Here is a 14590-nt window from a genome sequence, read left to right as displayed (position 1 = left end):
AATTTCTTCGTGTATTTTTACTAACCAAATGAAAAAAGACAAACATTTAGATCAATAATTTAGGTCTTTATTAGGGTTTTGTAATTGAAAATGACATCAGAGTATACCCTTAGTGTTTAATAGTGACTGATTGTTTGACATTCGGCGTGTATAAACAAACAATATTTTCTTTTCTTTTGAAATTTATACATACTAGATTTTGTGCCCGTGCTACGCACCGGGTGGACGCTTAAACCCATCATTTTTTACTTTTAACAATATTTTTGGTTTGGTGTGATGTTGTTTCGCCTCGCCCCGTTATCGCTTAAGATTTTTGATTTAGTGTGGCTCGGTTTTGCCTTGCTCCGTCGATTAGGATTTTTGATTTGGTATGGCTCGGCTTCACCTCGCCCTGTCCCGAAGCATTTTTTATTTAGTATCGCGCGGCTTCGCCTCACTCCGCCACGGTGCATTTTTTACTTGGTGTGGCTCGACTTCGCCTCAGCCCCGTTCACTTGGATTTTTTATTTGTTGCATTTTTTTTAATAAAGCCAGAGTTCGAAAAGATGGTTAAAAGAAAAAGATGCACCTTCATATTTTTTTTTAATAAATCCAGAGTTCGAAAATATAGTTAAAATAAAATGATGCACCGCCTCATCGTTGTGCATTTTTTATTTGGTGTCCCCAGGTTTCGTCCGGCCTCGTCGCGATGCATTTTTGATTTCGTGTGGCTCAGATTTGCCTCTCAAACATATACATAATTTGGTCCAAACAAAACAGCCTCAGATGGCAAAATGATAATACTGCCTCCAACACATACAACAAAATTAGGTGATCTAACTCATTCAACTGTACTTGGTATATAGATGTAATATAATCTGGTGTGGTTTATAGCCTTTTCTCTAACAGAACTGGCCTGCAATAGAATCAGGTATATAGAGTTGTTTCCCATGCAAAAACACCAGCATCTAGAGCAGCTATACCACTCTCAAAACCCTGGATAGCAACAAAAAATTATATCAAAAACATTGCAGTGGAGACAATGCAATGTGAATCAAAGTGAACCAACATGTTTGTTCACCACGGACAAATTCTCATCCTTCTTATTAGATAAATCCATACCATTTTTTTCTGGTTCCGAGATGATTCGAACACACCTCCTGCAATATCTGCATCTAGCCACAAAAACATCTTTCTTATTAGCTAAACGGAGACCAGTTTTTTCACTGCCTCCACCAGTGACACCACCTTTTTTTTGAATGGCTCTTCTTCTTTTCACCGCCTCTGCCGCTGCCACCTTCAGCACCTGAATATATATTCATCACATTCAACTTAAAAAAAGAAATCAAGGTTACTCACAAATTAACACCTAAATTACTCATAGGAATGAAGTCAGTCGGTGCTTCTGCCAGGCTCTACCTTTTCATGTGTACCCTCCAAGCGAGATTCGTTAATTTGTAATCCTTGCGCACACAGCTTTAGAAGCCAATCTTCTCTGAGGTTCGAGATACTTTACATGCTACACCATCAAGGTCACTAACACAGTGAATCCAAAAATGAGAAGGAATTCAAACACTGCTTCCAGCAATGAGATATTTTTCCTGCCGTATCTGCACCGGTACACTGGTCAAGCTGCCTTTGTTCGCGACTACCTACTACCTAAATCAGCGACAAAGTCAGATAATAACCCGTTAATGTATTGGTTAGAAGATACCAAATAGGCGATACAGTTCACAAACTACTAAGCGAAAACTTGTACAAAATGTTGCCAGTAGTGCATTGCGATATCCATGAACCATACAGCTCAGTACATTATAATTTAACAAAACGAATTATACAGATTGGTACACTCTAATTTAACCAATTGAACCTTTATCAAGATTTGGTCAGTTCTATATGCACCACTATTCAATAGTTTAGATACTTGGACTCAACAGTTATTTTATTGCATGATAAGGTGGATGGGAGTAACGGACACTTCCTGTATAATTATAGTACGAAATACCTTACAGGGGTATGGCTGATAGACTGATAGACTGATAGAGACCCCGTGAGACTTAATATTTCAATCAGGGTACATAAGATGTTGAAACTGGCTAGGATTATAGTTGTGCTACTTTGATGGTACTTGTGCATCTGAAAAACCTATTTAATTAGGAGTATAGTTAGTCTCAAATATATGCAAAGACATACTGCAATATGTAAGTGGAAACAAACGCATACCTTAGAGGCCCAATAGACAGAATATGCTTGCAGCAAGCTCCAAGTTGTCCTTGATGTCAGCTTTGCCCAATCCTCCAGCCTTTGTAAAAAAACTTATACCCATTTCAGTTATAAAGAAGATGGCTGGCTGTTGTCGTAAATACATCTTAGTTGAAAATCGAGTAACTTGAAAGTGTAATAAGAGGAAGATCACCGTCCCTGAAAATTTTAAGTAAGTAGAATTCAACAATCTGCCGTCCCTTTAATCAGAAAAATCAGATCAGAAATAAATACATTAGAGCATGAGCAGGGATTAGAAGATCATAAAGAGATTAACATATTTTGAACGCCAGACTCACTTCCACAGAACTACAGACTCGAATGCATGAACACTGAATGTGCATTAGTCAATTTTCTTGTATATAAAGTATAAACACACATATTTTGGGTAATCATCAACATGATAGCAGGATGTTTTGGGGACATACCAAATGAGATAGCAAAAATGGGACCTAGATAATCTTCCTTTACATGTCACGTTAAAATTGTTAGACATTCACATGAGGCATTTAACCTGCAAAGGGAAAAATAAAGAGGTCAAACCATGTAAAAAGAGAAGTATACTTCTAAACCATGCAGCAGCATCGACATCGACATATTTCTTTATTTTTTGTTTTGTTTCTGCTGAAAATCACAAATACTACTAATCTGGCGATACCCTTTATGTATTGAAAAATGAAAACAAAAATCAAAAAAGTACAGTTATAACCGTCATAACTATAGAAATACTTTACGCCAGAGAAGAAATAAAATATCTCCATTAATATGTTAAGGGCCAGTCATTTGGTATATGCAAGAATATCATATACTCAAATAAACTTGATGTTAACAAAGTCATTAAGTACCTAATGTCATTCAAGAAAGAGAGCTTACAAAAAATTCAAAAATTAGGTCTCTTTGTAGTTTGAAGTTAGTATGCATTCTTGCATTTGGAAGATATCCCCTCTGACAGAGATTATCAGTTAAAATTCTTATGCATATAGATAGAAGTAATGAAACTTCAAATATATATATATATGAAGATACCTGGAAAGGTTTTTTTTCATACAACAGTTCTGAATCAATCCCATTTCATCTCCGAGTACTTCATCAGCTGCAACATCTAATCTTTCGATGCTTTCCGAGTCGTCGTCATCGTGACTGGAAGTGAAAATTAAACTTAGGATAATGTAATAATTAAAATTCTGCACTAAGCATAAGATAATGCGCCAAATTTGCACTAAGAATAAGAATAAGTGATTATATTTTTAACTATTCGTACATGGTAATTAAAAGGATAATGCATTATTGTGTACTTTATATGAAACACACACAAAATCCAACAAATCTATAGTAAAAAATCTTCTACTTCATAACACTAAAAATCTAATCAGTTTCAAAGTAGAATGAAATTTGTATACAATACAAACAAAAATATAAAGCCCCCATTGTAACTTGCCAACAAAATAGAGAGAAAGAATAATATTAACAGAGGTAGCGGCTTTGCTGCTTCGCAAGACAACCAAACCCATTGCAAACATGATGGAACTAAACTGGTTGTTCAGGCATTTTTTTCAAACACCTTATTTGCAACCTGATGGTTTTGCTGTTAATGAAAAACCCTCTTTATTGCAAACCTTATTTGACAGCCATGAATCAATGCCACTAACCCATTGACTCTCTCCAAAATCGAATTGGACTGAAACCCAATAACTCATATTACTCATTAGTCTCACGAAACTCATCTCAAACATTCACCAAATCAACCACGGAATATCTAACCAAAAACTTCATCAAAATTTAAATCAAAACCCAACTTTATGTTCATAGATATTGATAATAATTGCATAAGGGGTTTAGAGTAATTCGTGTACCTTTTTCGCTAATCCGGCAGCTAACTCCAACAACAAATTTCATAGATGTCAATCACGGATTGTTGCTACAACTTGAACAAAGAAGAATAACTCCTGTAGCTTTAGTGGAACAAAGACCAATTTTTTTTTAATGTGAATAAGAAACGAATAGCTACTGCACCTCCTTTTCCTCGTTTAATTGGGGCCCGAAAAAACAATTAGGGCCCTGACCAATTTATACTCACACCGTAGATTATGGGGGTTTTCAAAATTCAATGAAAGATTTATTTTGTCCTTTTCTAATAATAAAAGCAAGAAAACTATTCATCGTTAACTCTAAGCCCTAATTCATTTTCATTTCCAAATCCAAAAAAAATCGGTTTTATCTTCTTTCTCGCCTCGCCTCTCCATCACGATTTCATTAATGACTCCAAGATTATTTTTTTCTTCACCCGATTAGAATTTTTTCTTCTTCACCCAATTAGAAAGTAAGTGAACTAAAACTTACTAATCTACTTCCTATTTGCGTTTAATATGAAGTTTTTTGTTTGTAAAATTCAGTTTCTAACTGAAAGATAACAGTTACATAATAAGGGTCGTCAACCTCGATAGTTATATGCCCTAACGACCCTTTTTCTGGGTTTTAAGGTATGAAAAATCGTTGATGTCTAAGGTGTAGGAGATAACGACCCTTTTTCTGGGTTTTAAGGTTTTTTTTCCCTAGAATAGAGTCGTCAATGTATTATAGAACCAATTGACGATCCTACTCTGACGACCCTTTTTTATACTCTAACGACTCTATATGACCAAAAACTACCTTTCTGTCTAAAAAAAATGGAAGGATCGTTATCTTAATTTAGTAGAATCGTCATTTCATATGACTACATATATGACAACCCTAAATATTATATTTTAAAGAGAGTTTTAGTTTTAGAGTCGTTCTTGTGTAAACAAAACAACATAACGACTCTAAGTGACCTAGCTAAAAAGGGTCGTTAATGTTTATTACACTACCTAACGATTTTTCATAACCTCGAAAAATTGCAGGTTTGAGTCGTCATTGGTAGTGTCAATAAAATAACGACATTAGAGAGTCTGGGTATACACCCCCGACTATGACGACCCTTACACTGAGTTATTCCATAGTGTGGATGATTCGACCACTTGGAGCAACAAACAGAAAAATCGAAGGGTATAATATGTTTACCTGATTGTTTTGAGCTTCGGGTTCCTCATTTTGAGGGTTGGTTCCTTCATTTTGAGCAATGGGATCTTCATTTGCACCAATATTCATGGCTTCCTCTATTAACATCTCTTCATCAAACATCCAATCCATAGATTAGTTGAGACAATCTCACCATCAACACAATCATGTTTGTTATTTGAAGCTTCACCAACATCATTTCCTCCACTAGAATTACTCATTTCAAATAACCCTAACTTTTTCCCCAAAAACTCAACTTCTCCTTCCCCACAACACAAAAACACAATTTTTCTTTTATCATAAAATTTACCCAAAATTTGATTTTAATCTAACTAAACTAATTAACATCTTAATTTACCTAATTAACTTAATTAACACTAATAATTTAGGGGTAGTTTAACCATTTCAAAAAAATTGGGATAAGGGATAATCCATAAATGCTATTTCATCTCCCTTTTTGTCCTGTAGTGCAGGGCCCCTAATTGTTTTCAGGGGCCCCCAATTAAACCAGGCTCCTTTTCTTAGTGATTGATTTGATGAACACTTCCAAAAAAAAAACCTCTGTGTGAACTCAGAAAGGAGGAAGAAGAAAAGAGTTAGGCCCAAAGAGTTAACTTTGACGGATGTAGTATGCACCTAACAGTCGTTAATAACGTCTAGTCAAGTATTCGTTGTAAAAAAACTGTAACAAATTATTTAAGCACAAATTCTGACAAAAGTATTATCTACCCACGTTTTTGCTAACAGGGTTACAAACAACCAGTTAAATACAGGGTGTAAAAAGAGTGTAATCCAAGTTTTAATGTCCTGACCAATAGAGTCCCGCCAAGTGTCATCTTCAGAATTACTAATGCCCAAAATTTTTATCTGATTTAATTTGAGGGGATGCCACACTCACCGTGCGCCGTGGAAGCTCATATGACTTAGCATTTTAAAGGAATCCTATTGTTGGGGCTTGAAAAGTCATGGTCTTTTGGGGGCTATCAAGGGCTGTCAAATAGTAATTGGGACCCCATCAAATATTTATAAATGACTAATATGACCCCTCACTGGCTTTACATAATAAACTTGATTAATGTTACTAATTAATCATGATTAGCTAGTTAAGCAACACTGATTCATTTCTTTAAGTTAAGTGTTGAAGTTGAAAATCAAAACAAAACAAAAAACAGAGGGAGGAAAAAAACAAATCAAAACAAAACAGAACTAATTCATTTCCTTAAGAAAAGAAATTGGGAAAAAAAAATGAAAATCAGTGATTCAAGCAAAACTTTTGATATAGGTGAACCCTCATTTTCAAAATACGATAACATATTAATACCCATCAACAACGGTCAGTTCTTTGCTGATTTTTCACAAAATCATGAAATTTCTTCTCAAACTCAAAATAACCCTTATGAACCCTATTATGATTTCGAAGGACCAACCCAAGAAGAAGAAGAAATCGAAGAAACAATTGCTCAAGATTACCAGGTATACCTCTATTCTAACTCCTATTTCAGTTTTGAAGCTTAGAGTTTCGATTTTTTCCTTCCGAAAACCGTAGGTTTCCAGCTGCCAGGTACAATCACGGTTGGGAAACCATGAACTCCTGGCCGTTATTGAGTTATACGGCTCACAATTCATGAACTACCAGCCGTTACTAAACCTTACGGATGGAACGATGGAAAATTCCTAGTCGTAACCAGTCAATTACGGTCAGGTATTTTATATGTGCATGGGAAGCATTTAATACTGGCGGCGGAGGTTAGGTTTCCTGTCCGTAAATATTAAATGCTATTTAATGTTGGCGGTACCGTTTGGGTTACCCAGCCGTAACCAGTTTTACGGCTCGTTTTTTAGGCCGTAAGCTGACTCCTCCAGTTACAGGAAACTATACGTCTTGGTATTCCTGGCCGTAAATGGTTTACGGTTAGCAATAATACTTTTCGACCCAGCTGTATACACTTTGACGGCTGTAATATCACTTGTCGACCCAGCCGTGTACACTTTGACGGCTGGAATATCACTCTTGAACCCAACCGTTTTTCTGTGTTTAAATTTCTTTTGTGAATAATTATGTGAAATATGTCATTTTTTTATAGATTGTACCGTACATTTCGGTGGAAGATCAAGAGGTGGTTATGGAAGATTAAGAGGTGGTTATTGAATAGCAAGAGGTGGTTATGGAAGATCAACCCCCACCTGTGCAAGTTTCCGAGGACACAAGTGCTCACTATGCAAACAACTATGAGTGGGAAGATAAGAAAGATGCAAAGTTGTGGGCTCGATCACAAGGGTTGAAAAAGATGTGCATCATAGTCCATAATAAACAAGTTACAGACAAGAGCTTTCAAATGGTTTGCGAGTGTAGTGGAAAGTATGAGAGCCACTGGAAAAAGGGTAGTGAGTATAAACCAAAAACTGCGAGGAAGAAGGGAGTATATAATACGAAGAAGACCGGATGCCCTTTTAAGCTTAAATTTAAATTTAATGACGACAACAAAATGTAGTATATGAAAAAAGTCGTCTCGGGTTATCATAATCATCCTATTCCGGAAAGTTTGATCAACCATCCTTATTCGGCAAGGCTCAACCCTTTAGAAAATAATTTAGTATGCGTGTTGAGTAATAGACGCACAAGACCTATTGATATTCTGGGTACAAGGAGTTCAATGGATGGTAATCTTAGCCGTTGATACAACTTACGGCTGGTTATCCTAGCCGTTACCAAAACTCACGGCTGGTAATCCTGGCCGTAAATTAAGAATCTCATAAATTAAGAATCAAAACACTATTATCCATTCATTCAAGGTTAATGAAAAGTAACTCTGAAAAGTAAATCACCCAAATCCATAACCTTAAACATGCTAAAAGTATGCATAACCATAAGATGGAATGACTTAAACAAGTAAATTATATACAATCATCCACTACGACCAACAATCGAAGGAACATCCTCAGAAGATGATGAAGAACTGTCGGGAGTTTGGGAAAGACTAATCCAATCATCAATTACTTCGTCAGTATATAGATCATCCCTCATTGGATTATGTAACTCCAGAAGCCTGAGAATCAATTTTCTTTGTTCCTCGCAATCCAAATATAAAACCTCCTCAATGTTACGCCTCAGTTCCCTGGCAATCCACTTAGCTAGCTTGACCTATTTTCACATCATTCAATTAATAGTGGTACATAATTTGAGAAACGTATACCAAAAAAAGAATCATATACTTAGGCTACATACCATCATCGTAGCAATATCACATATTGCTAGTTCCCGGAGTTCTTTCTCCTTCCCAGGGTTCCTAAAAATGATGAAAAACATATCAGAAGATAAGATTACAGATTGGAAATTACAGATAACCCATCCGTTAGAAACAGTATCGTCCGGGAAAAGTGAGACAACCTAACCGTAAACATAGTTTCGGCTTAGAAATATGCGGACGACCAAACCGTAAACAAAGTATCGGCTAGAAAATACAAATAACGGTTAGGAATATTTATTTACGGTTAGGAAACTACCAGCCGAAACACTCATCACTCAATTTTACTCTGCAAACACAGGACAACTTACGGCTCCCATCCGTAATAGTATTACATGGTTGGGTTCTCAAATATTCCTAACCGCGTGAGACAATAAAGGCTGGGAGTTCTTGATGTCCCAACCGTTAAGTGTACATTACGGCCATGATGATATGATATCCCGGTCGTAAACGCTTCAGAAAACCATTTTTTAAAACCCTAAAACGATGATCGAACCTATTTTTTCAATCTAATGGTAAAATAACTGGTGGGTTTTTCGATTCTTACCTAGTAGGAGCCATTTATGGATGATTCGCAGGTGTTTGAACAGATTGGTTCACCACAGGAGGATTTGCAGGTGTTTGGAGAGATTGGTTGACCACAGGAGGATTTGCAGGTGTTTGGAGAGATTGGTTCACCATATCTCCATGAAAAGGAACATCAATAACTTGCCATGATTCAGAATAAGGGTTCAACCGGCCGGATCTTGTCACTCTTCATCTTGCTGCCATCTTGAGAATCAACGGGGAAGAGATTGGTTATTATTAGGTTTTTGAGAGTTTTTTTTAGAAGAAGAAGAAAAATAGAGAAAATGAATGGATTTTGATGTTTGGTTTTGATTTAGGATTAAGATTAGATTTTGATTTTAAATTATTTATTTACCAAGGATAAATCTGACTTTTTAATCACTTAAGTCTCCCGTTATCTATAATTTTCCTACCCAAAGCAAATAAGCTCCCAAAATGGTCAACCCTTTAAGCCCCAACAATAGAGTTCTTTTAAAAGAGGGGAGATGTAGCGTCATTTTCTAATTTTTAGGATCGAAACAGTTGACTTTGCTATATAAATACATGATTATATATATAAATAATATATAAATAAAATACGTATATACGTGTCCGCGTCCTAGTTTTTTTGAGAATTTTGTAGTGTCCGCGTCTGTGCAACCCAGATCCCGATAGACGTAGCATTATCGTGTTGAGTGGGACAACAGAATGCACGTACAACTACATTTTTTTTTAGTACTAGATACCAAATTAGGTGAATCCAAAATTCTTAAAAAAAGAAAAATATAAACCAGCCTAAAATAATAAAATTCATATGCATCAATGAAAATGGTAATCGGTATTTGATCAAGTTAAGACTAATTCAAATACTTAACCGTATATCACTAATTAAATTCAATATATCTCGAAATACATGCTGTCACGTGGCAGCCAAATACAAGAATATCTCATAAAATTCAGATTCAAAACATATAATCTCTTCAGGAAGTTAATGAGACAAGGAGAAGAAAAAAAAATCAGAATTAATCTTATTATGATTTAATTATATTTTGCGAAGAAGAAAAATCCATAGCAAAAGCAAATATTATTATTATTATTATCCCGATCCTCTTAGGCTTTCCCTAATTCAAGGCCACTGGGGTTGTATTGTATGTTCTATATGCCATATATGTTTTCTGCATCAGTTATCCTCCTATTCAAGCCTCCAGATGTACGTTTGTTTCTGAGCGAGGTAAACATAATGTTTTGCCATTGATTGCATGTTTATGTTTTTTCTTCTTCAATTTTTTCTTTCTGTATGTGCATATTATAGTATATATGATCGATCAAAAGCTGAATCTAACATGCATGTCTCAGGCTTATGAACGCGTTCATTTATATATATGAACTCCTAAAAAATGATAATTTAGTGTCTATGGCCTATCCATCAATGTACACGAGAAATTTGTTAAAAATAATTCCCATGAGATGATCTCTTGAATTTCCGTCACTGCATTTCTGGGGTAAAGTTTGAGTGCAATGTAGAACACCCGCCAACTGTTCGGTGAAGGCTAGTAGTGTTTATAGACCGATTTCAGAAAAGCTGTTGGGATATAGTTTTTGGTAGGTACGCACCATGGGACTTTAATATTGGCTGCTTTCTCTATGCTTTTATATGTGCTATGTTTCATCCACATCTCTCATATTTGTTTCAGATAGGAAAATGTTGGAATTATGAATGTGCGCCTGCGTTTATGAGTTACATTTTTGATCCTTCAGTTCTGAGTTCTCACTTGTCAATGCATCATGTGTTTCTGTGTTTGTTTTCTCTAACTTACAATTGTTTCTTTCATGTTGTGTTTTGCTGTCCCACAGCATCTCCAGTAGTTTTTGTAGAGTGCAACACTGTATCATGGTGGAGCTAAGCGGAAGGAGTGAAGAAGCAGGTTTTAAAGGGAACGGGAAGGGGATTTTGTATGCCTCATCATCTTCTTCTCCTGTTACTTGTGATGGAAATTTAATGACTACAAGAAAGGCAGCCCCCAAATCAAGCTACTACTTTTACCCTCAACCCTTGGCAAAATATGAAGAAGTTGTAGCTAATGCAAAACTCTTTATGGATACTCTTGGAAAGCTGCATGCCACAATGAGAACCAAGTTCATGTAAGCTAGTTTCATTACCTTGGTAATTTTTATTGATGCAAACATAGTACAATTTATCAAATTACAACCTAGCTTTCTTTCTAACCGTTGTCCAGAAAAGTTTGTTCTTGTGATAGTCTAACTGAGGTTTTTGAATGAATTCGTTCACTGGACGTAGCGTCAACTTTTAATGGCATTCTTTAGATATGGGAGAGATCTTACTCTACAATCCATTTTAGGTCTGCAAGAAAATTGGATTTATAGAGAGAATATTGCAGAACAGTAGAGAAAGATGATTTATCTATTTGGCGACTTTGTTCACGTTTATGTATGCATAAGTTGCATTATGTGCAAACTTTGTCGACCATAAATCTTGAGGGAAACATATCTGTTTTTATCCGCCGTCATGCACTCATGCTAATATTATACTAACTTGAATGCTCTATTTTAGGATCCCCATCATAGGAGGCAAGGAGCTAGATTTGCATCGACTCTTTGTGGAGGTTACTTCTCGAGGAGGAATTGAAAAGGTAATCAGTTCACACAATGCTTACTCCATCATTCAGTTTGATTAAGAGATAAAGGAATAAATCTACCACGACTAATGTGTACATAACCACTCCTTATTGCCCTTATACAAGACACTTACATGCACATGGTGCACAGGTCATAAGAGAAAGAAGATGGAAAGAGGTAACTGCAGCATTTAGTTTTCCCTCTACTGCCACTAATGCATCTTTTGTTTTGCGAAAGTACTATGTTTCCTTGATTCATCACTATGAGCAAATATACTACTTCAAAGCAAAAGGATGTAGCACTGCCTCTCCAGGTACCAGACACTGGCACTACCACAAGTCATAATATTTATCTCTTAAACATTGATCCAAAAAATTCAACCCTTTTGTTTTCTTTACATTCAAATTTAAGATTAATTTTTTTTGCAGATCATATGCTGAGTCTCTCTTCATTACCAATACCGATTCCATGTCCAAATCCACATGAACCAACAATGACTCAGTCCTCCGAACTTGCAGCAGCAGCATATTCAGGTCAAAAAAGAAGCAGGGACACCGAAGAAGTCTTAAATGAAGGTTTATCTTTTACATAGTTCTAAAAATTAGTGGAGTAGAATGTTCCATAGTTGAGTTTTCTAATATTTGATATATTTGCTTTGGATGCAGCATCAGCTTCACTAGGCCGAAATGTGATTGGAGTCATTGATGCGAAATTTGAACATGGTTATCTGGTCACTGTCACGCTAGGCTCCGATACGCTAAAAGGTGTTCTTTACCATATCCCTGAACAAACTATTAACCATGTCCAGAACAGTACTTGCATTAACAAAGACACCACCACACCCACAACAGTTCGTCGCCGTAGACGTCGCAAAAAATGTGAGATGAAAAAGAGAGATCCTGATCATCCAAAGCCTAACCGAAGTGGGTATAATTTCTTCTTCCAAGAACAGCATGCTAGGCTGAAGCCACTTTATCCAGGGAAGGATAGGGAGATAAGTAGGATGATAGGTGAGCTTTGGAATAAATTAGGCGAACCTGATAAATCTGTAAGTTTTTCAAAACATGAAAAAAATCCCACCTCTCTTTGATTATGCTTATTTGAATCGTGTTTATATCGGTGATACGATGATAGTAAACTTCTGTTTTTCTGTGCCTTTTTGAAGGTTTACCAGGAAAAAGGTTTGAGGGATAAAGAAAGATATAGAAATGAGATGGAAGAGTACAAAGAAAAGCTGAAAGGCCAACTTATTAACACTGCCGCGGTACCTATTCAGCAACAGCTGGCTGCTGGAGTAGACATAGAAATGGAAGATGCAGATCCAAAAATGGACTATGAAGAAGGTGATTTGGTTCAAAGTCAAGAACATGATAGTACTAGTGAAAGTGAATTGGAAATGCAGCAGGAGATGGAAGCAGACAAAGAATCAGAAAAGGATGCTTTGACTAGTACATATGTAGCTCCTAAGCCAGTTAGTGTGGCTGCTGACGGTTTTGAGCCGCAAAAGCAAATTGAGGTTCCGGTTTATGTTCATGTACCTAGTTCGGAAAACAAAACTGCTGTTAGTGACAAAGTTGGGCATGCAGTTGATGTTAAGGTTCTAAGCTCAGAAAATGCAGCTCAGTTAATAGAAATGCCAATTGTGAAAGTTGAGGATGCGGTTGATGTTCAGGTGACAAATTCGGAAACTGTGGGTAGTGATGGTTTTGGGTTGAAAAAACAAATTGAGAAAGTTGGGGATGCGCTAGCAGCTCAGCTTCCAAGCTCCGGAAATGTGACAGAAGATGGTGACAGTTTAAATTTGCAAAATCAACTTGAGAAAGTTGGAGATGCGCCAGAAGTTCAGGTGCCAAGCTCCGCCAATATAACTGAGGGTGGTGACAGTTTTAAATCTCAAATTGAAGTTGGGAATGCAGTTGATGATCAGGTGCATAAATCTGAAAATGTAGCTGAAGGTACTGACAGTCTTGAGTCACAAAAACAAGTTGAGAAAGTTGGGGACGAGGTTGACGCTCCGGTGCCAAGCTCGGAGAATGTAACCGAGGGTGGCGACGGTTTTAAATCACAAAAGAAAATTGAGGAAGGTGAGAATGCGGTTGATGTTCAGGTGCCAAGCTCAGAAAATGTAACCAAGGATGCTGACTGTCATAAATCGCAAAAACAAAGTGAGAAAGGTGGGAATGTGACTAATGTTCAGGTGCCAAGCTCAGAAATATAACTGGCAGGAACGGGTTTTTTTGAGTCGCGAAAACAAATTGAGAAAGTCGGAGATGCGATTGACGTTCGGTGCTTAGCTCCAAAATGTAACTGAATTGGTGAAGGGAAGAGCCAAGAATTTCAGTGTAGTTTCAAAAAAAATGTGGTTTTCAGTGCAGTGTTCATTTTAGGTTCTTTAATTGGCATTTTTGCAAGTTTTTTTTTCTTTTTGTTTTGTTTTTGTATTACAAGGTGTTGAAGTTCAAGATTTGGAAAATGTCTTTTACAATGCTCAAGGAAAATAAAATGATAGTTGGTATGAACAGTCAGGGACTCAAAGGGCCAGGGCTGGCAGTGCCTTTTGTAAGTTTTAGCTCATTCTCGCTTTCACGGAGCAACGGTTAGCTTAGGCCATAATGGTCCGTTTGGCACATTTATCACGCTTAAAATATGAATGCCGTGAAGTATTTGAACTATAATGTAGTTCAAATTAAGTGTTTGGCATGAAAATAAAATGGATAAATATGAAGTTCTAACTTTAAAATTTGATTACAAAAAAATACTCCATTCGTTTTAGGAAAAGTGATACTTTCATTTTTTTTAATTTGACCTATTTCTAAGCAAAAATGAAAAAGTGAAAGTATCACTTTTCCTAAAACGAGGTAGTATAAAATTATAATTAAATAAAA

At 36.4% G+C, this 14590-nt stretch overlaps 1 protein-coding gene and 1 long non-coding RNA gene across 2 annotated transcripts; one reads left to right on the top strand and one right to left on the bottom strand.

Annotated features, from left to right (window-relative positions):
- Positions 1-749: 749 nt before the first annotated feature.
- LOC113277920 lies at positions 750-4258 on the bottom strand. Its single transcript, XR_003325221.1, has 8 exons — positions 4095-4258; positions 3268-3381; positions 2670-2755; positions 2203-2400; positions 1985-2124; positions 1399-1638; positions 1102-1285; positions 750-975 (listed from the first exon to the last, which is right to left on the bottom strand). It is a non-coding gene; the product is annotated as an uncharacterized LOC113277920 (long non-coding RNA).
- Positions 4259-10072: 5814 nt separating this feature from the next.
- LOC113277919 (high mobility group B protein 15-like) lies at positions 10073-14226 on the top strand. Its single transcript, XM_026526890.1, has 7 exons — positions 10073-10299; positions 10923-11210; positions 11641-11719; positions 11856-12018; positions 12134-12280; positions 12371-12753; positions 12871-14226. Exons 2-7 carry the CDS (start codon positions 10960-10962, stop codon positions 13921-13923), a joined length of 2076 nt encoding a protein of 691 aa, XP_026382675.1. The 5' UTR covers positions 10073-10299; positions 10923-10959; the 3' UTR covers positions 13924-14226.
- The last annotated feature ends 364 nt before the right edge of the window (positions 14227-14590 follow it).

The sequence above is a fragment of the Papaver somniferum genome, chromosome 5, assembly GCF_003573695.1.
Source record: "Papaver somniferum cultivar HN1 chromosome 5, ASM357369v1, whole genome shotgun sequence".
Classification (NCBI taxonomy): domain Eukaryota; kingdom Viridiplantae; phylum Streptophyta; class Magnoliopsida; order Ranunculales; family Papaveraceae; genus Papaver; species Papaver somniferum.
The sequence above is the reverse complement of the archived record's forward strand: the minus strand, read 5'-3'. Positions and strand labels throughout refer to the sequence as shown.